This window comes from Numenius arquata, chromosome 17 (assembly GCF_964106895.1).
Source record: "Numenius arquata chromosome 17, bNumArq3.hap1.1, whole genome shotgun sequence".
Taxonomy (NCBI): Eukaryota; Metazoa; Chordata; class Aves; order Charadriiformes; family Scolopacidae; genus Numenius; species Numenius arquata.
In genome coordinates this window covers 9,344,543-9,365,197 of record NC_133592.1, presented here as the reverse complement: position 1 = coordinate 9,365,197, position 20,655 = coordinate 9,344,543, and the positions used below count along the sequence as shown (strand labels likewise).

At 41.6% G+C, this 20,655-nt stretch overlaps 2 protein-coding genes across 3 annotated transcripts; both read left to right on the top strand.

Moving 5' to 3' along the window:
- The first annotated feature begins 784 nt into the window (after nucleotides 1-784).
- On the top strand, nucleotides 785-11,459 carry LOC141473014 (uncharacterized). 2 transcript variants are annotated; one of them, XM_074160316.1, is made up of 7 exons: nucleotides 785-974; nucleotides 2,680-2,843; nucleotides 3,653-3,964; nucleotides 5,571-5,730; nucleotides 6,736-6,854; nucleotides 7,805-7,837; nucleotides 8,952-11,459. In XM_074160316.1, exons 2-7 carry the CDS (start codon nucleotides 2,780-2,782, stop codon nucleotides 9,020-9,022), a joined length of 759 nt encoding a protein of 252 aa, XP_074016417.1. In that variant the 5' UTR covers nucleotides 785-974; nucleotides 2,680-2,779; the 3' UTR covers nucleotides 9,023-11,459. The 2 variants fall into 2 exon arrangements, with proteins under 2 accessions (XP_074016417.1, XP_074016418.1); XM_074160317.1 differs by having other exon boundaries at nucleotides 795-974; nucleotides 5,571-5,726; nucleotides 6,732-6,854; nucleotides 8,952-11,440.
- Nucleotides 11,460-13,793: 2,334 nt separating this feature from the next.
- Nucleotides 13,794-20,177, top strand: CD7 (CD7 molecule). Its single transcript, XM_074160357.1, has 5 exons — nucleotides 13,794-13,809; nucleotides 14,000-14,332; nucleotides 15,875-16,222; nucleotides 17,570-17,679; nucleotides 18,923-20,177. The coding sequence occupies exons 1-5, from the start codon at nucleotides 13,794-13,796 to the stop codon at nucleotides 19,031-19,033; spliced, it is 918 nt and encodes a 305-aa protein (XP_074016458.1). The 3' UTR covers nucleotides 19,034-20,177.
- Nucleotides 20,178-20,655: the final 478 nt, after the last annotated feature.

Genomic DNA, 20,655 nt, shown 5'->3' with positions numbered 1-20,655 from the left:
AGAGACGACCTTTCCTCTAGTAGAAATGACGTTATTGTGTTAACGACCGACTGACTTTCTTGTCTTGGTAAATATTGGAGTTGTTTATTGGGTTGTGTTTGCTAAGAATTTACTGGAGACAGAAAAGCAGGAGAGTTTTGGGGAGTGGTTTTTACACAAATAGATCTTTTCAAAAACAAACCCGAAGACCTCATTAGGGCTCTACAACTTTCTGTCTCTGGCTAAATCCACTTCTTCCTGCCAGTGAGCTCAGGTTGGCTTGTTCATGGGGTCAGGTCTGACCTGGGGAAAAGCTCGTCAGCTGGCTGTGAACGATGAAGGAGCTCCAGCTCATCATGGTTGTTCCATTACTTATCTACTGTTTGCAGCTGGTCCACTTTTAAGGTCTGGCATTGCTTTGTTCCTGCTGTGTAGACAACTTCAGTAGCTCTGAAAAATGAAAGTTTGTATTGCCTTGAAAAGAAAGGCAAGCAGGCAAAAAACATGATGAAAAATACTTTCTATCCCAAGAGCGTGTTTAATTTTTTGATTTGAGTGCTTTATTGTTAAAGTAAGTTTAAAACTGATGGCAGGAGGTGGCCAACACAGCTGAAGAATCTCAGAAACTTGCTAGAAAAGAGGATTTTAAGACAGACCAGTGGGAGGGGGCAGAGATTTGGTGGACAGTGTTCTGGCTTTTGAAAATGAAGAGAAGAGTGAGCGTGGGAAAGAATGTCAGAGAGAAGAGGAGGGAGATGTTCTTTGTGTACAATGAGAGGAGGGGCAAGGATGAGGCAAGAAGACCACAAAAGAGAAGACAAAAGGAATGAGGACAGAAGATGCAGACCTCAGTCTGAAAACTACTGGGGAAGAAACCACTTGTCCTTAACCTTTGGGCAAATCACTCAGCCAGATGTGCTGCAGCTGGTCTGCAAGGACTGCATGAGGCTGGCGAACGCGCTCCGAGGAGGACAAGGAGATATAATACTCTGAAGGTATTTAAAAGATGTGTAGATGTGGCGCTTAGGGACATGGTTTAGTGGTGGACTTGGCAGTGCTGGGTTAATGGTTGGAGTCGATGTTCTTTAGGGTCTTTTCCAACCTAAATGATCCTATGATTCAATGGTTGATGATAGTCCCTTGACGCTCTGCTCGCCTGCAGGGGACATTGTTAACTGGTGCTTTGCAAAGTAGGAAACAGGATCAGTCAGTAACATGTGAAATGGTACGGAGTGATCTGTTTTGGGGAAAAGAAAAACAACCAAACCCCCCAAAATCAAACAGACAAGAACTATTTTTAGATGTATGGAAAGAGGATGAGAAAAGGTGCTGTGCTCATTTGATGCTGAGTGTTGTTAATACTTGGTGGGGCAAGAAGAAATTCTTGCAAGATTGTATAGGTGAGAAGGAGCCCTGTGCGTAAAATGGAAGAATTGGTCCCTCGTGTGGTGTGAAGTGGAAGTGGATGGATCGCACCGTTGTGGGTGTGCATGGTGTGGAGCAGCGTCAGGACCTTGGCTTGGGCCAGTATCTCGCAGGCTTGGGCCCTGCCTAGGGGTATCAAGAGCTTTTAGGGCACTGCGGAGGGGCCCCTGGTTTTATTGCACAGGAAATTCTGCAGATGGTCTCAAGGATTTCCTCCTGTGCCTGTCGGCCACTGGAAAGGGCTCGTTTTGTAGGTTTTGTTTTCCTCCTGTCTCACCTGTTTCTGGGAATTGGGGTGGGACTTTCTGCAGCTCTAGACTAGCACAGGTCATGAGAGATAAATCAATTATTAACTTCTGCTTAAAAGAAAAGAGTTAATGCATGATTAGGAATAAATGCATAATTAATTTGGAAACATCCTCAAGCTACTTCTCAGGTAGCAACATGCCAAAAAAGCTGTTTTAATGAAAGCTTCCAATGAAAAGCCCCTAGAAGGAAAGCAGTTTGTGTTTTCCAGAGCAAGGCTAGTGGGAAAAGTTAGGTGAATTTTCCAGATTGTTTTTCTTTCTCCTTTGGAAAGTGAAACTTGTGTTTTACTTAAACATATTTAGTAAGTTCACGACAGTTTCATTGAAATGATTGAGGAGGAATTTGTGACTAAATCCAATATATTTATTGAAAAGAAATACTAAGTTTTTGTTTGTTTGTTGATTTTAATTTGAACAGGTGTTTTGTATCATGTCTTCCAAACTAAAAATAAAATTCAATTTGACAATAAATATTTCATCTTAGGTCAAGCAAAACACTCATTCAGCACAAAACATCTTCCATGTCTAATTTTTGGTGTGTTTTGGAAGTGACAGCAAGTCCACATTATTTGTTGCATGTACGAGTGAAAGATGTGTGCAGGGCCACCGCCTTGAGGAGCCTGGAGGACCTGGACATGGAGCCTCCTGCCCAGCAGGCTCAGGAGGGATTTCCCTTTCCCTGCAGATAGACCATGTGTCTTCTACGGCTGTGATTGACCCAGGGATGGAAAGGGGTCTGAGTTTGGCATTTGCAAAAACCATACTGCAGTAGCAGCTGAGCAGCATGAGCATTTCTTTGCCTGTATTCCAGCTGTCTTGGCTAGAAGAAACTTTACAGCACTTGGCCTGGAAGTTGTTTGTTTGGGTGTTGGTTTTTTGTTGTTTGTTTGGGTTTTTTTTTTTGGCTGGAGAGTGATTATAAGAATGAGATAATAGCTGTTAAACACCTAATTTAACATTCAAACAGGGAGATGACTGAGGGAGGAGCCTGGTGAGCCTGCCCTGGGATCGTAGAGGATCTAGGAGAGCATCCAACACTGTTAGAGCTCAGCACACAGGGCAGCCTGATGGACTCTCCCCGCTTCAGGCGGTTATGTTTCCTGCTTCTGACCATCGCAACTCCCCATGCAAGTGAGTCTCCTTGTTTAATCTCATTGCTTTTCACTGCACATTAATAGCTGAAAACTTTTAAACTGTTATTAGAAAGCTCAATTGTGGCCAGTTAAAACTAAGACCACAAAACCACTAAGGTGAGAAAAGGAATTAAGAAGGTGAAGGTTGATTTATTTGACCTGTCACAATCACGTAACTTGGGAAGGGCAACTTTTTGGATGTGTCTGAAATCAGATGAGGTGAGTCCTCTCTCAAAGGACTGGCTCTTTACCAGGACAGTCTGAATGAGTAAAACCCTGTTGCCAGGCCTCAGCACCCAGCCCTAGCGTACTCCAGTGCTTCAGCCAGGCTGCTGGTGAGTTTTGGCTTGGCTGTAAAACTGTTGCTTGGTGGAATATTGAACTGAATCAGTGGGACACTGGATCCAGCTGTATGTAGTCTGGCATCTCAGATGTGAACTTCATTTGTCCTGGGCTGGTGGAGATATGCCTGATAGGATTATGCCAGGGAGTTTTGGAAGGGAAAAAAAGAAGAACGGATGATTCATCTGAGCCTGTCTGGGCAGAGAACCTCTTAGGTCAACAAGAGAAATGTCTTTCAACTCACTTCCCAGCTTCCTAGTTAAAACCCTAGTGGCAGCAAGGGGGCGATTGTGTTGTATTTCTACCCCAAAAATTAGTTTGGGGACTGGGCCCAGTACCATATTGGCAGACAACATCTCCTAAGCCATGGCTGGGTTTGTCCACCAAAACTTGTCTCATTCTCTAACACTAAAAGTCTTGGGAGAAAACTGGTAGAAAATAATTTTTCTTTGTTTTCTCATGTAGATATTGCCATGCCCAGTGGCAACCCTGCTGAGAGGACACAAGACACTTCCTCTGGCAAAATGCATGTGGTAGTCTACTACTGTGAAGACTGTGAGATCAGTGCATGCGAACCATCCAATTACGAAGGCTTTGATGTAATTCATGATACACAAAATAAGACATTTTTAAATAAAGTAATTAAGTTGGAGATCAATGAAACAAACATCAGTATGTGCTTTCAGCAAGAAAATACTTCTTATAAAGGAATTTATGCCATCTGGTGGAGGAAAGATGTGGGAATAGGAGACTCATGTGGCATTGTGGATTATGGAGGTATGGTCTACTGGGAGCCTGGCTATTATGAACATATGGAAAACATATTTCTGGTTATAAAACTGAACTGTTGTATATTTAGGCAGACAGTGAGGCTAATGAGTAAACTAATTTGCCAAAAAGTCATGAAGTCATTCACAAAAATAAATTAAATTCTCTCAGGTCAAACACTGCTTAGAACTACACTAGTAGTGATTCAGATAAATTCATGTTACCCTGATCTATAAAGATACTTTTTTTTTTTTTTTTGGCAACAGCAGTTCTCATGGTCAAAATCTGTGCTAGCTTGGAATGTGTGAATCCCATCTCCTTCAGGCAATACACACTTAAATCTGGGTCTAGCCTAAAGAGCCATTCTGTGTTGCTCTTCTGTACAACTCAGTAAATAACCAGGAGGTATCTTTCGAGCTTTCTCATGAAACCGTCAAATTCAGTGATAAAAATGCCTGTTAGTACATGTAGCAAGTGGCTCCAAGAAGGCAAAACTTCATGGTGAGTCAGGTTGCACAGATGTAATTTAGTTGAACTCCATCCAAGTCAATGACATTTCACCAGCCTACACGCGACTGAATGTATATTTGGCTTTGTCCTCCTGGCTGTAGATGATTCTTTGAAAAAAGGCTTTCATCACCTCTCTTGTTTGAGTTATACCATCCTTTCTAATCTTATTGCTGACAGAAGAAAACAACAAAAGAATGGTTTGCGTTGGAAGGGACCTTAAAGATCATGTAGTTCCATCCCCCTGTCCTGGGCAGGGACACCTCCCACCAGACCAGGTTGCTCAAAGCCCCATCCAAGTGCTTGGCCTTGAACACCTCCAGGGATGGGGCAGCCACAGCTTCTCTGGGCAACCTGGGCCAGGGTCTCATCACCCTCACAGGAAAGAATTTCTTCCTAATAGCTAATCTAATCTCCCCTCTTTCAATTTAAAACCATTGCCCCTCGTCCTATCACTCCACCCTCTGATCAAGAGTCCCTCCCCATCTCTCCTGTAGCCCCCTTCAGATACTGGAAGGGGCTCTAAGGTCTCCCTGGAGCCCTCTCTTCTCCAGGATGAACACCCCAAACTCTCTCAGCCTGTCCTCACAGCAGAGGGGCTTCAGCCCTCTGATTATCTTTGTGGCCTCCTCTGGACCCGCTCCAACAGGTCAATGTCCTTCGTATGTTGGGTGCCCAATTTTCAACCTTACATATACTTTTGTTCAGCCTAACAGTTCCTTGTGTATTTAATTTCTGATCAGTGTAAAACATTTCTCTCCTGGATTTATGCTTACCGTTGCAAAATATCTACACGTTGTTATCACTATGTGAAGGTTGGATGCCACTAAAACATGCATAGTGACAATTGGAAATTGCTGTAGACAGGGAAGCCTATATCCCTTGGAAGGGTAACCAGTGGATGTGCTGAGTGTGGGATCTGCAGGTAGGAAGGAGTTTTCAATATAATGGCCTTTACATTTCCCACCTGTTAGAAGAGGAATAAGTTAGATAATGGCGCAGTGGCATCAGGCTGGGTGGGAGATACACTCTGGGGTCTCTGAGAAAAATATGGATTGAAGATCTTATAAATGGTCTATATTATATCAAAATTTCTCTTATCTTTCAGCTTCCTCAGAAAATATGAGTGGTAAAATTGCTAAAATTTGCTGTGCAGCAGAAACAAACTACAAAGAGCCCAGACGTTCCCTGAAGTGCTACACGTCAGGTGAGGAACCACCAACCAGAAAACCAACAGTCATCATCACTGATGAGGAAGATCTAGGTTAGTCTCTTCTCGTGTTTGTTTGCCCTTTGCTTTGCAAGCGTTTTGCTCAGGCAGCTTGACATGACCAAAGCCTGACATGCAGCAGGGCAGATGTACTGTACATTCACACCTTGGACCCGCACATGCTGTAGCCATTCAAACTCAGAGACTTTCCCCTAGCCCATGTAGGTTCCTGCTCCTGGAAATACATACCTGTAGGTATAGGTTTCTGTAACCATAGCTATATAGCTCTAGATGCAGGGATGCTGAGGGAAAGTGGTATGTGATGCAACAATTTCACTTATCAGTAAATAATGAACGAGACTTTACCTCCAGACCGAGAGGACAATTGTCACCCAGACTTATTTTTCTATCCAAATTTCTTTCACTGTAGAAATCCCTGTCATCTTCCTTAGCTTGTGGACAAACGGGGTGTCTTTACTTGAGACAAGTAAACTCTATTTATCCTTTTCTGGAGGCAGTCCTTGGTAGAGGTATGGATTTTTGCATTTTCCTGTGTGGTTTGGGTTTTTTTTGATTTGGGGTTTTTCTTCGGTAAATTTTGACTGTGCGCTGGATGATTCTATTGTTTCTCTTCCAAATTAGACAAGTATTAAAGTAACCTTTCTAGATATTTATGTGTTTAAATTCCTGTGCATTGAGGTCTTTTAAAAATGGTAAAAACAGATTTCCTTAGTGGCCTTTGAACCCGCCATTAAGGATGGGTTTTGCACCTCTTGTTTTTGCTTATTTCAAATGAGATAGACGTTCAAAGGTATCTGTTGTGGTGGAGAGTCAAGAATTAGCTTTCAGTGTTGATAGAGTCATTCTTCTCTTACAGGTGTCTTCCTTAAGAGGCTATTTGTTCTCACATTCACCAGTTCATTCTCTCATTATCAGCTTTTGTGGGCTCCATTGCAGAAGCACCAGGCCCAGTTTTTCCGAACTGCTGCTCGTGAGGCAAGCTCATTTCTTGGCACACGTGTTTGATTCACCTGAACTCTATCTTCTTCTACTCTCCAGATAGTACTCAACCTGTAATGGGCGGAAATGACAGCATTGGCATCATCACCACAGTACTGTTTCTTGGGGTTTGTGCAGCAGTACTGATAGTGTTTCGTCTTCGACGGAACCAAAATGGTCAAGGTACAGTCTGACAAAATGTTATGTTTCCTTTTGGTAACATGCCTTGCAAGCAGCGCTGGTAGTAGATAAAGCATACAGGGTTTTCTTTCTGGATCTTATTTCCATAACATTGTTTATGAAGTTGCTGAATGATATTTGCAGTGAAGGGGAGGCTGGGCTAACAGCTGGTATAAACTCCGCCTCTGCCTTGGGTGCCATGGCGTAGTCCCCAGTCGGCTGATTTATTATGAAAAATAAGCCCAGAAGAAGTTTCCTCACTGCTACCATAGTATACAGCCAAGTGACCGCACCGCTCAGCCCTGCCTCAGTGGCATCCAGTGCCTTGGAGCAGTCTCGGACTGCGGCATTGCCGGGCAGCTTCCCCTGCAGAGACGTGTCCCAGCCCAGGGGACGGCTGAACGTCCAGATGTGGGCTGACGGGTCCTTTGGGTGAGTGGTTCCCTCTCACAGCTCTGCCCACTAAAGAGCTGATTTTAATTTAAGACAAAATTATTTTCCTAGTTATGTCCAAGGGAGGAGTGTGTTTTGTAAATGAATATGCATGGAAAGGGCTGGGATAGGCTCTGTGGAGTAAATAGCGAGTCATGTGAAAAAAATCTTTTGGATCCCTGCTCTTCTGTCCTCCTCAACACAAAAACGGCAGCATTCTTAAAGCAAGATAATATTAAAGCACCTCATACTTTGGAAATAGTTGGGCTACAACAGAGTATAGAACTTGGGGTGCAACTGTGCTGTCATATGGCAAAGTGTCACACCTGCTGTACGTGGTGGGGATTTGTGGGCAAAACACAAGGCCTGTGGGTCTGTTTGAGATGGATACCGAGGAGCTGCTCAGGAATTTCAGATAAATATAAATTGGGAAAAAACAACTGCACGTCTGTTAGTTTTAATTCTTCTAAGTAAATCCTTGCTAATGCTGCTACTTTTTTTTTTTGCTGTTGTTTTCCTAGGGCCTGTCATGTTGATCCAACAGTTTTTTGATGGTAAGATTTGACTTTTTGGGGTTTAATTCTGGTAAAAGATAAAATCGCATTACTACAATGGCAGGGGGCTGTTCAGTGAAGGACTAGATGTGGTTACTAGGACTGTGTCCAGTGGATACCCATCTCCTCCCCACATCAAGTCTGAGTCAATAGATTTTAGTCACTACATGACTTTGCAGTGGTTCCAGTACTCGTGTGTGGATCATTTACACATTTTTACAGACACCCCTTGACCATGACATATGGATTCCTCCTACATCCTGTAGCCAACTTGGCTCCAGGGTTTATGGGACCCTGTGTAAGGCCAGAAGTTGAGACATCTCCTCTCAGTTGCTGAACTGGTCCGTCCTTTGAAAACAAACGTTGGTTGTTTCTTTCTAAAAGTCTAAGAATTAGATTCTTAGGTCTGAGTTTGGTTAAAGTTAACTTGTTGGTTAGAAGTTAGTTTAAGATTTTTATTTTGTGTTCCCTTTCCAGTGAATGGAGAGAAAGAGCTGTCTTGAAGATGATTCATCTCACCTTAATATGGTTTTAAGATGAAACAGGTGAATTACCTTGTGAAGGTGCCTGTTTCTCTCTGCTAACTCTAAAGGAAGGCAATGGGAACAAGCTGAGATGTTTGCACATCTACAGTTAGACAAAATACAAGGCTATCTGTGACAAGTGAGAGTTGCACAAGTACCCGTAAAACCCAGTAAAGATAACACAACTCTGGCTTCACTGCAGTTGTTCTATTAAGACGTATTGATATATTGTTGTGATAGGTAAAAAATTGACCGCTAGTGGCTCTCCTGAGGTCCTGCCCTGTGGTGTGACTCTCGGGGACGTTTCAGGCCTGGCCTAGAGCCCCTCTAAAGCAAGGGCTGATGGGCCACAGCAGCCAGGGCAGGGTTTCAGCAGGGATGCCATGAACTTGCTGGGCAATGAAGCTGCAATTCTTTCACCTTTCAGAACAAGAGGTAGGACATCAGTAGCAACTGGAACAAGGCAGGTGCCCTGAGGTCTTCACACTCCAGATTTCCAAACTTAAATACAGGCAATTGGATTATAATTCTCACTGAAATCAACCTGTGCCTTTGGTCACCTCACAGATATTTTTCCTTCAATTCTGCAGCTGCTGGAAATAAAAACCTGGTCCCTGACATAGAAGGATTTGCACCTTTTTGGAAAAAAACCTACAAATGAGAAAACCAGGCCTCTATGCCAGCAACGTACTCCTCGGTACTGATATACAGCGTTCAGCTGAATTTCTTTAGCTCATTTTATACGAGACCTCATGGTAGTTCTCACAAATGTACCTTCACCAAATCTATACATTCACTGAGGACTGTGACACTGAAGCCTTCATGAGCAACATGGGAAGCTCCCTGGATCTCCCATCCTCTCCTGGTGCTTCGCTAAGGATAGCAGTTGTTGCAAGATGTTTGGCTGGCTCAGCAGCACAGCTTTAAACCAGCAGAATTCTCTCAATGGTTTTTCTGATTGAAGCTATCAGTTCATCTGAAATTCTTCAGAGAACTGTATCTGTGATCAGGAAGGATGTGTTGAACCCTGAGGCAGATGTTCTCTGCATGTCTTCCATTTTGTAATGTAATAGCACACCTATCAGTCTTTATTATTTTTTAACTCCCAGGTCTCTATATCCAAAAAAGCATTTTGTACAGGTGACTGGTTTGTTGAATTAGAGGGATTTGGCCTTTTGAACAGGCATTTGATTTTGCAGCCACCTGCAGGGTGAGGACATCTCCTCTGGATGCTTCTTCCTGTGGAAATGGTGGACGGGAGGGCTATGTCCAGCTCCCTTAGAAATGGCATTGGGTCATGGGGGCCGTAGCCCCCTCCCAGCCTGAACAGAAGTACGATATCAACCTCCCTGACTAATTAGGTCATAAACCCACAAATTTTAGTGTAGGACACTATCAACAGTAATTCCACTGAACAAAAAACCATATTGATGTACCTGCTCTCTTTACGTATCAGAGAAGACTGCAATATTTCTGCATCTAAAGACAGGTTTGGGTGTCCGGCATGCACACAGTGTGTGATGAAATACTGCACTTCAGAGATCCCCATTTGGTAGTTCACAGGTGGTATGTCATCTTCAAATGATTTATCATTCACGCTTAATTAGAATAAATCCTCAAGGTTTGCATTAGACCTAATCTAGCATCAGGCTTTTGAGCAAAAATCATCATCAGCACAACTGAAAAAGCAGATCCCTGGAACAGTATGAATACTTGGTGAATCATTTTTACATGATTTAATTACCCATAAACCTGTGGCTGAAACTTCCAGCAGGAAATCTCAAAGGGTATAGGATGTCATGTGACTCCTGAAATTTGCTACAATCACATCTGAAGGGAAAGTTCATAATGGAAGACATAAAAAAAAATGTTACTAATTAACTTTAGAAATACAGAAGAGCCTCTGTGCTTAAACTGTGTTGTTTGGCACAGGAGACTAGCGCTGTTATGCATTGGGTTTTTTCCCCCTGCCCAGTGGGGACTTTAAACTCATGCTGACCTAACGTACCCTTTTAACTCCACGCTCAGCTTATTTGTTAGATTTTGTCTTTTCAATTTTACTGGGGTGGAATGCAGTCAAAACTTCAATAAGAGATGGCAATCCCCAGCTATTCAAAGTCTTTTAGGTATTTACGGAGTATATTATTTTGACTGATCCTGTTGGGAACTCTTTTATCTCATGATGAATGTTATAATATGTTTATTCAATAAGCCAAAGCTAAGGCTACCTGTAAAGAGTCCAGACTGTGCAAGGATTTAGAGATAGAAGAAAAAAGACTTTTCCTTTTTATACAGCACCTTAACACAATTGCAGTTCCTGTTTTTTTCCCAGAACAGGACTGCTGTAAGTTTTCAACAGAGTATGACTGTGTCTAAAAGGAGCGAGGAAGAGGTTTGTTTGGGAGAAAAGCCATCTTTTTTTGAGGAAATAATATATCTGCTGCTATAGCCTGGGAAAGAGCCACTCACATCAGGTGTGGGGCCTTTCACTTTTTGACTCCACTGGAGCTAGTTTCCCTCTGCTGTATTTGACAACTCACATTATATTAACTTCAGGGATTCAGGTTTAACAATGTGCAGATTTAATTTCTACTCTTTAACACCAGTTGGGGCCAGAGAGCTGGACATGTTTTGAGAAAAAAGGTTATATGGACGGCTTTGGCCAGTGACAGTGGCTTAAGGAAATTAGTCACGAGTCGCAAGTCACACACTGATCTTTATTGCTCACTCAAGCATGCTTTGCTTTACATTTCTGCTTTCTACTGATGATTATGCAGACTGTGATATTCAGAGGCATCACTACCAACTGTTTCACTTTGCCCTTCCTGAGTCGTGTTGTGCTGGTAGACACCAATCATCCCATACCTCAGGGAAAACTGTCATAAATAGCTTTAAAGATCTACAATGCTTGTTCTAATCAACTGTGTTGTGCTGTTTTGCAGTATAAAAATATAAGCAAATACTTGCTTATGAAAGAAAAAAGTGACTCGCCAAATGCCATGATTTGATACTTGTAATTTCATTTTAATGTTTTTTTTTGTTTTGTTACTATACTCATCATAATAAAACATCAGCTTAAAAACTGGCTGTTCATTGTTAACCCTGTGTTGATCATATTGTTATTTGATATGTTAATCTCCTTTACAAAGCATCACCATCATATGATTCCCAAGCTCATAATCCATTATTATTGTCAGTTCACTTAAATATTGCGAAAGACAGGAAGTAAGAGAGATCTCCCGGCATCTGCTTCGCCTCCGTAGGGCTACCTGAAAGCTTATTTAACAGCCTTCCTGAACTCTGTTTGCTTTCCAGTAATTGATCAAATTTCTAATCTTAAAAGCTTTCAAGAAACTCTTTGGGAACAGAGTTTCCTACGTATTCACACAGAGAGCAGGCAGCCTGCAAAGCCTGTGGGAACACCGAGAGACTGAATTGATTGTACCAGAGCCTACATTTCCAGTAAGGCCACGACAGGGAGATAATTGCCTGACTTTGGGGCTGTGAAGAGCAACTTTGAGCCCAGCTTTTCTCAGGTGCCTGTAGAGACTCTTTCTAATTCTGCCCTCAGGGTTGGGGGTTGTTCAGTGGTAGGAAACCGTGGGCGTTGTAAGTCAAAACCAAGATACACCTCTTGAGAGAAATCTCTCTCCCCTCTCTCTGTCACATGCTTTGTGATACTAAGGCAAAAGAGGCAAGTTGCTACATTCTTTTAGTAGACGACTGATGTAAGCTGGAAGAAAACAGGCCCACTCGTGGCATACAAGCCTTTCTTCACGTCTTTAACGCATCGAGAACGACTAAAAAGACCTTTGAAAATGCTGCGGATATCACATCTCCCAACCGCATCCCTCTTTCTTCTGCTTCTCCTGTGCTTCCCTGGCCAGAATGGTATGTACAACATAGGCGCTTTTACATTTCACAAGTTTCAATAATTCCTGTTTTCCCCCCCTTAGACTATTGTCTCAAATGGGTTCCTGGCAAATTCACCGTTAGCACAGCCAGGTGGAACTTTGAAAAATATTCTCTGAAATTATAGAATGAGTTTTTAGAAAAAAATAATGAAAATTTATTGTGATTAGAACTTTTCTACATAGAAATTAATCTCTGTAGAAAGAGTGGAAGTTATTTTACCAGTAGTGCAACATGAACTATCTGTATCGTTATGGCTGATGGGGAGCCCACTACTGGATACAAATGAAAATTGATATTTACTAGAGACGTAATTATTGAAGATGTAATAAAACCTTACTAGAAATATCCATTGCTTAATATTGTTGAGAGTACAAGCCGGAGGAACACTTGGGGAAAACGGTGTGAATCTCTAAGGAAAACTGGCTGAGGAAAAAGATTTCTCCAAGCAGTCAGCCGTTTTTTCTCCCATGACCATTGGCAATAACTGGAAAGGCTGGTGACTTGAGAAAAAAGTATTATTCATAAATCAGTACATCTGAAAGGAAGATGCAGTGAATCTGTTAAGAATATTTATTTTGAGTGGTTTTGCCATTCTTTGTTAATGGTTGTTGAGGAGCCAATACTGATTTCCGCAAGTATAATTTAACTCTTGAACTTCTACGCTGGTCTTTTGGAGAAAACAATTGATGGGCTGTGGCTGCTTCTCGTTAGCTGCTTGGGTTCTTAGATCACAAAAGTGTAGGTCAACTTAGAAGTACTGATTTTAGGCTGATGGAACTGAATTTCCTGGGCTTTCTTCCATGCTCGTTAAGGCTGAGTGCTCTGCGCTTCTCCAGCCTTCTCCATCACCCCATTTCTCTGCTGCTTTGGAATGACATTGCTGACAGCTCCTGCTTGCCTTAATTCCCTCTCTAACTGCTGTAGGAACAATGTCCTTGTGTCTGGTCAGCTTGGACTGACCTACTGTATCTAAATTCCCATGACTTGCTTGTTCTGTGTTTGACTTGTGTGTTTGTTCCCTTATTAAAATAAATTGGTTTTAGTACGTAGGGATCCTTAATTTTTTTGTCAACACTTACTAATTCTATCCTTTCTACACTGTGTTTGTCCTACATATGCAATACTCTTAATATAATTTTTATTTCCCTGCTTGTAATGTTGTAATGTAATTTCTTTTGGATGTTTCCCATTTGATCTCTCTGTTCCTCGGTATTCAGGGCATAAGTACTTACTGTTCAGTTTCTTTTGATATTGAGGTCATTAGAGAACTCAAAGGGTCTCATTATGTATTTTGATACCTTTGTTTCTTAGTATAGGCTGGAGTTATTCCTTCTGCAGTTCTCTTCTAAGAAGCTACACTATCCGGTTTCCTGATTGCTAGAGCAACTTTCTATTAAAAAAAGAAAAAGAAAAAAGTGTAGTTTTCTTCTATTCTGTGCCATTTACTAGTAGGATCATACTGGGAATCTACAGAGCAGACTCAATTTTTTTTATGAATGACAGTAAGCTCTGGGAAGATGTTGAGTTGCACAGGTCAATGGGCATGAAAGGCACTATAGGTTTCAGGACAGCCGAGAGATGATACACACAGGACAGCAAGACTAAGGTCCCATCTTACAGAGCGGTTCTGTTGAAGGAGTAGTTGTTTTCAAAAACTAATTTGGTATCAATAGATCAAGAAGAACTCTGATATTATAATTTCAGTTGCATGTCTTATTTTTAGGTGGAGAAAATGAACAATCAACAGACATTGTCAGTGTTTGGGAAGGAGACTCCATCAGCATAACTTGCTCAGGTTCAGAAAATCAAGTGGGAATGTACTTGAGAGCTGGCATACAGCCAATCAATGTGCTTTATGTTTCCAAGGAAAATACTTCATATATACATCCTGATTTTGATAGTCGCCTCCACTATTCAAGAGAAGGAAGTAATATCAGGATAACTCTGCACCGTTTACGGGAATCTGATTCCAATATCTACCTATGCTCTGAGTATATTTTTAGCAAACAACGTCCCAAAGAGCTGAATGGGAAGACAACCATGATCGTGGTGAAAGGTATTGCAATTCCACCTTTTTATGTCATGAATGAATAAATACAGATATATATTTTAAATCAAAGATTGGAAAAAAGCATAATGGAAGGGAGACTGACAGAACTTTACCCATGTCTGCTCAGGTAATGTACTGATTTGAAGGAAAGTGTGGGTCTGTTCCTTGAAAAGATGAAGAAAACACATTAGATAGAACAGTACCAAGAAAACCCCTAGAGCATCAATTCATGACTAATTTAATGTAACTACAGATTTTCCCACGAGTCGTAGGTTGCTGCAGCAGTTTGGAAACAGTGACGACCCGTAGCACTTTCCAAAACAATCAGTCTAATCTGCATGAATAACTTGCAAAGCAACGAGCCTTTTTCTTGGTAGCATTTTTTGCAATCTTTTTTGTTTTTACTGTTTTGTCTAAAATGATAAATTGGTAATAGTCGGGAAGCTGGTGCCAGGCGGGGTTTGTAAATTGAGCATCAGTGGATAAAGGGATGTGAGTTTTTTCTCTCAACAAACAGTTGATGAATGGCACAAGTGCTCCTTTTGACAGTAATTTCTGGTTAGGGGAAGAATTTTTCTGTCTTTTTTTTTCTTTTCTTTTCTTTTTTTCTCTTTTCATTACAAGATGGTTGAGTCCACAATATTCTTTGGCAGCTTATGCCTCTACGTACCTACCCTTCTGATGAGACCATCTAACCTGAAACATCTTTACCAGAAATTACAGGGTTGTCTTTCTTTCCCATCCCCAAGACATGCAAAACCTAATTGATTGCTGGATCAGTAATAGTCGTGATATCTATAAAGATTTATTGCATCCTTCCTTAGGTTTCTTTTTTCAAACTAGTTCACCGTTTTCTCAAATGAGTTCCATCTTGTTGATTATGTACTGTTTCTCCAAATTGTTTTATTAAATTACCTTATACCTCTCGCTGATTCTGATCATCTTCTCTAAAACGCTTGCAGCCTTCCCAGAATTATCTTTTGGACAAATGTTATAAGTTATGTCTTTATTCCCTCACCCCCGTTAATAATAATGTCAAAAGGAACAGGTTGTGTTCTCAGAGGAACTCGGTGAAATGTCTTCCCAGCTGGACAGCAAGCCATTAATAACTGCTTTTTGAAGTCCATTTTCAACATTGATGGCACCCACATTGTATGGTTTCATCCAGACCAATAGTCCCCAGATCTTTCTATGGCTTAATCTCACTTGAGAAAGCAGCCAACGATCCGTGTCTCAAGGGCAAGCTGATGAAGCTGTATTCCCTTAGAACAGTTCAGTATATGTATTTTTTAGGTAAGTGGAGACACTTTACAACCAGGTGAACCTGCTCAGTCAGTCCTACTTTCAGATCCCGGGGCAGGAAAACATGCTAGGATGTACTGATATATATCTTTGTTCTTAAGGCGTGTATAAAGGTAGCCTTTTTAAAAAATAATTTTGTCTAAATTTCTATGGCCTGTTCTTTCTGTCTTTGACCTCCGTATTTGCTCCCTAGTGAAAATGCACTGTGTTAAGTTTGTGGTAGCCATTAATGTCTCTTGTTTTTAGGAAATGCCAGTGGAGTTATTGAGCAGTCACCGCACTCTGTCAATCCTCAGGAAGGCCAGTCTGTCAGCATTACCTGTGCATTGAGAAGCTCAGATGCAGAGAGAGGGATCTATTTGCTCAAGACTCACATGCAACCTGAAAAAGTGCTGTATGTTTCAAGTCAGAATGCTTCGACTATTTTTCCTGCTTTTGCTAATCGCTTGGAGTATTCAAAGGAAGAGAAGAAAATAGTGATAACTCTACACAACCTATGGAGAAACGACAGTGATATATATGTATGCGTTGGGGTGTTGAACAATTCCTATTCCTTCTCAGCGAATAGAGCAGGCACCATGATGCTGGTTAAAGGTACGATCCTTTTGCTTGCTTAATCATAACTAACTACACGCATGTTGTAATACAAAAGGTGGACTAAAAGTTTTCAGAGCTTTAGTCAGGACGATAAAGCACTAATCCATGGCTACATGTTTTTCCATACATGAGAAAGTTTGGAGAGTGCGCTCAGGCTCCTCTGCGCCCTGTTGTACTAGGACACAGGAACAGGCACTATGTTTCTACCTGCCTTGTACAACCAGAGGGGAATTAGAAAAGAGAAAACTTGCTATAATCCCGCATCTTAAAGAAAAAAAAAAAAAAGGTCAAAATCAGGCAAAAAACATTTCAGTGTGTCTGTGAATACTCTGTCCATGTTAGGAAATGAATCAGTATTCTTAACATCAGTTCTTTGACCTTAATGTGACATAAATGTCTTATGAAACCATTCCCTATAGCAAGTCTTTGTGTTTAAAAATAGATCACACCAGGGAGTGCAGAACAAGTCTTCAGGCATTTACTTGAAGTACCACAGATAATAGCAGAGATGATCTCACCCCCCCCGTATTACACACTGAGCACAGTGTGAGCATACGTTCCAAAGACAGGGTTTTTTCTTCTTCTGCAGGATGGGGTTGTAACCAATTGTTAAGATGCAGACAAAACCAGCAACGCAGTGCTTGCTTTTGATCTTACTGGTGCAATTTAACCCTGTGCATTGGGCTATGATGAGATCTTTCGGCAATTAAAATAAGGTTTACATAAGCCCTAAGAGTTGCGAAGGATCTATTTGCAGTCTGCAGAAAAGGCTGTGGTGTTGTTCTGTGCCTCTGGCCGTAAGCGGTGCAACAACTCAGTAACGTTAGTTGGGGAAAAAAACAGCTGCACATCAAAGTAGCAGGGTGATTACCAGATACTGTGTTATTCAGATATGGATTAATTGAGGTAATCCTTTCAGCTAGCACTAGCACTATTCTGCTTAGCCTGTATACTCTGGATCACAATAGCCCTCCTACTTCTGTCTGTACTGCTTGCAAACCTACCTGTTAGATACTCCTGGCCGAGCCCTCAGTATTGTTGTAATACTGCAGTAAACATTTTCTGTTCCTGGTAGGAGTGTGTGGTCCTGCTTCTGATCAGTGGCATGGAAGCTATAGCCTTGTAAAGTGCTCCTCGCTGACCCATCATGTGCCACCCGCAGTCATCACCCACCTCTAGAAGAGCAAAGGGAATGCCAGGGAGAATACCAATGGGGTGACAAATGTGGCTGTGTAGCAGGCTGTTGATATCTGGTTTCTTGCTGACCAGTAAATAACTTTTTTCATAGTAAAAATAGAATTCTACCTCTTCATATTTATAATAATAATATAATTTCATATGCAGAAGTGGAGTGGACAAACTGCGGTAACAGTTCCTGGATCATCTATGGTCTTATCATCGTGCTAGTGCTACTGTTTTCTGCACTGGTATGCTGTACCTTCCACCGTGTCGATGTAAGTATGCTGTTACCATGCCACAGCAAACCTGAATAGCTGCCTTTGATATTATTTGTAAATAGTCACTGAGTCAAACAAGCATCTGGTAAACCTCAGGAATTATGGCTTTCTATTGTCTCCTCTTTGCACTTGTTTAATGTCTGCTGGCTATAAACTCTTGGCAGTAAGGACTGTGTCTTGTGTTTCTGTAACTCTTAGTAAATGAGGCATTGCTTGCCTTTTGATAACAAACCTCAAGCAAGCCACGCAGTCAACAACCCAGCCACGCAGTTTATGTATTTCCCTGAACAGAGCACCTCACTATTCTGTTTTGCTTCTTTCTTTTTGGTCAATCAGGAACGGGGCTGTATTTACCAATCTTGTAATAGATGTAGGAGAATGTTTGGGGGGGACACAAGGGCAGCAAAAAGTCATAAAATAGCCTCATGTCTGAATATAGCTGTAGGAAAACAATTTTGCCCTGTCCCTGAAAAATAAGTGACCAAGAATTTTTTCCTTTACAGGGGTTATTTACATCCATATTCTGCAGAACATGCCCAGTAATTATTCGTCTTTGGTAGATCCTTCTGCTCCATAAAGATTACTCAAAATTAACAGAGTATGATTTACAGGCCAGGTTCCTGTCTCGTCCCTCCATATATGGCTTCAGTACTGCTAAAAACCAGCAGTATAACATTGTTCTGGAGAAGCCAAGCAGCCCTGTGGGAACTGGTCTCTTGTGTTATCAGTAACCAATTAAGGATAAGCATTATTTATGTTGCGGCCACAGTTGCATCCAACTCTTGAAGGAACTTTTAGTGAAATTACATCAGACTGACAATAGAAAGTTAAATAAATAGGTTGACGAGTTCTACCTAATCTCATAACCTCATTGGGTTATGAGAGGAATTTTAAAAATATATTTCCACTTCAAAGAGATGGATTCCTTAGATGTAGAATCATAGAATCATAGAATCATTCAGGTTGGAAAAGACCCTTGGGATCATCGAGTCCAACCATCTACCCTACTCTACAAAGTTTTTCCCTACACCATATCCCCCAACACCACATCTAAACGACTCTTAAACTCATCCAAGGATGGTGACTCAACCACCTCCCAGGGCAGCCTGTTCTAGTGTCTGATCACTCTTACTGTGAAGAACTTCTTCCTAATGTCTAGTCTAGGAATGTAAATTGACTCCCTCCTTGATCGAGGTCTTTTCAAGCTCTGTTCTGCATGACTGTTTGCTTTATTTTGCAGATGAAGAAATATTTCCAGAAAAAAAACCCAAATGCAGTATATGAAGATATGTCTTACAGTTCTAAACGTAGCACCTTGGTCAGAACCAACACATACTCCATTGACAATTAAGTTTCTGCCAGCTGGGACCGTGTGTGGATCAACCATTCCTTTACAGGTCTCTCTGAGAGGTGCCTTAGCAACCCGATGCAGTAGCTGAACTGAAAATGTTGTCACCCACCTTCTTCAGTGGAAAGAAAAACCTGACTCCTTTCCAAAGCTGTTTCTGCTTTTTTGATCACTCGTAAGGTTATTGTTTTTTTTAATGTACAGAATATGTAGTGAAATGCAGGTCCCCTGCACGTGTGTTTGCAGTGTACTATGGAAAGCAGCAGACTATACATTTGGCTAGATGCAATATATGGGCTTGTTTCTTTGTTTAATAAACAATCCTTTCAGAGAAGGTGGGGTAGATGTAGAGGTCTGGTTCTGAGTTTTGGTAAGTGCTCAGGAAGACCATAACAGGCCTGATTAATAATATGCAATGGATCCACATATGCATGGATTACAGTTCTCTTATGAACCCTTGTGGGTCTGCCCAAGAGCTCACGTAGCTAAAACTACGCAAGAGTTACAGCAAAAAAATCTCTTCTGAAGAGAATTCAGAAACTTTGTGGCAGAGAGCATCACAAGTAAAGTTTTCGATATGTGTGGGCTTACCTATGCAAAGATCATAAGAGTGCCACAAAAATACAATCAAGTCTAGATTCTAAATTACTGCCTTTGTCAGAGATACTGGCATGACTGGTGTGGGTCTTGACGTGGTTGACATGCAAAATGACTAGATTTGGGGCACGATGGCTTTTTGGGACAGCAGAAATATTTGTGACATGCTGGTGTTGACTCAAACTCCAGCTGTCTTAGACCTACACAGCAGAATGCATTTCTCCAGGTCAATGACTCTACACTGTACAATACAAGGTGAAATAATCTGGATAATGCCTGCATTCCAATCTGGGCACGGGTGCGTCTGGTCCAAAATCACTCTTAACAAGGGAATTTACCAAAAACTCACATTAGTCAAGCAGAAGTTAAGCTTGGTCTGGTGATGGGTGCTACAATGATGTTTACCTTCTGAGCGGAGAGAGGTGTCTGCTGATTGCAGACCCCGCACCCTGCACAAGCTGTACCTGAATGAAACCGTTTGTGATCCGGCTTTGTACAGTTGCTCCGTATTTTTTTATACATGTATTAAAGACCATTTCATGTATCTTGCAAATACATGCTGGTTATTGAATGGGCTGTTTCTTTTAGTGGTTTGTGGGTTTTTTTGAGTGATTCAAAGGCTTCTTGCAAAATGCCGTGTAACTTGCTCTTAATGGCACCTCAATAGGGAACATAGTAACTGTTTTACACTTACTTACATAATCTACATGTGGGGTTTTTTTTGTTTTAAAGCTAATTGCTGAAGAAGACTTCAGACAACGTATATTCAGATACCAAAGAACACTTCAGACAATGTATAATCATGCAGTCCTTTCATAGCGGCTAAGATAAAATTCCTAAAGAGTCACAAATGTCAAACGGGGATGGCTGAGGAGCAAAAGGCACTGGGCAAGCTCAGCCCATCCCCGTTGCAGCCGGTGGCGAAGACTGAGGGCCACGGGGTTCACTAAATATGGGGCAGGAGACGGTGCCTCACCACTGTTGACCCTGTTTAATGTCTCTATGGGCATGGCCCCAGTGGGGTCCTG

Coding starts and splice junctions, on each gene's coding strand:
- LOC141473014 (XM_074160316.1), top strand. CDS start 2,780: ATGGACTCTCCCCGCTTCAGGCGGTTATGTTTCCTGCTTCTGACCATC. Junction 3,965..5,570: donor TGGCATTGTGGATTATGGAG/GTATGGTCTACT, acceptor CTTATCTTTCAG/CTTCCTCAGAAAATATGAGT. Junction 7,838..8,951: donor GATCCAACAGTTTTTTGATG/GTAAGATTTGAC, acceptor TCAATTCTGCAG/CTGCTGGAAATAAAAACCTG.
- CD7 (XM_074160357.1), top strand. Junction 14,333..15,874: donor AACCATGATCGTGGTGAAAG/GTATTGCAATTC, acceptor TCTTGTTTTTAG/GAAATGCCAGTGGAGTTATT. Junction 16,223..17,569: donor CACCATGATGCTGGTTAAAG/GTACGATCCTTT, acceptor TTTCATATGCAG/AAGTGGAGTGGACAAACTGC.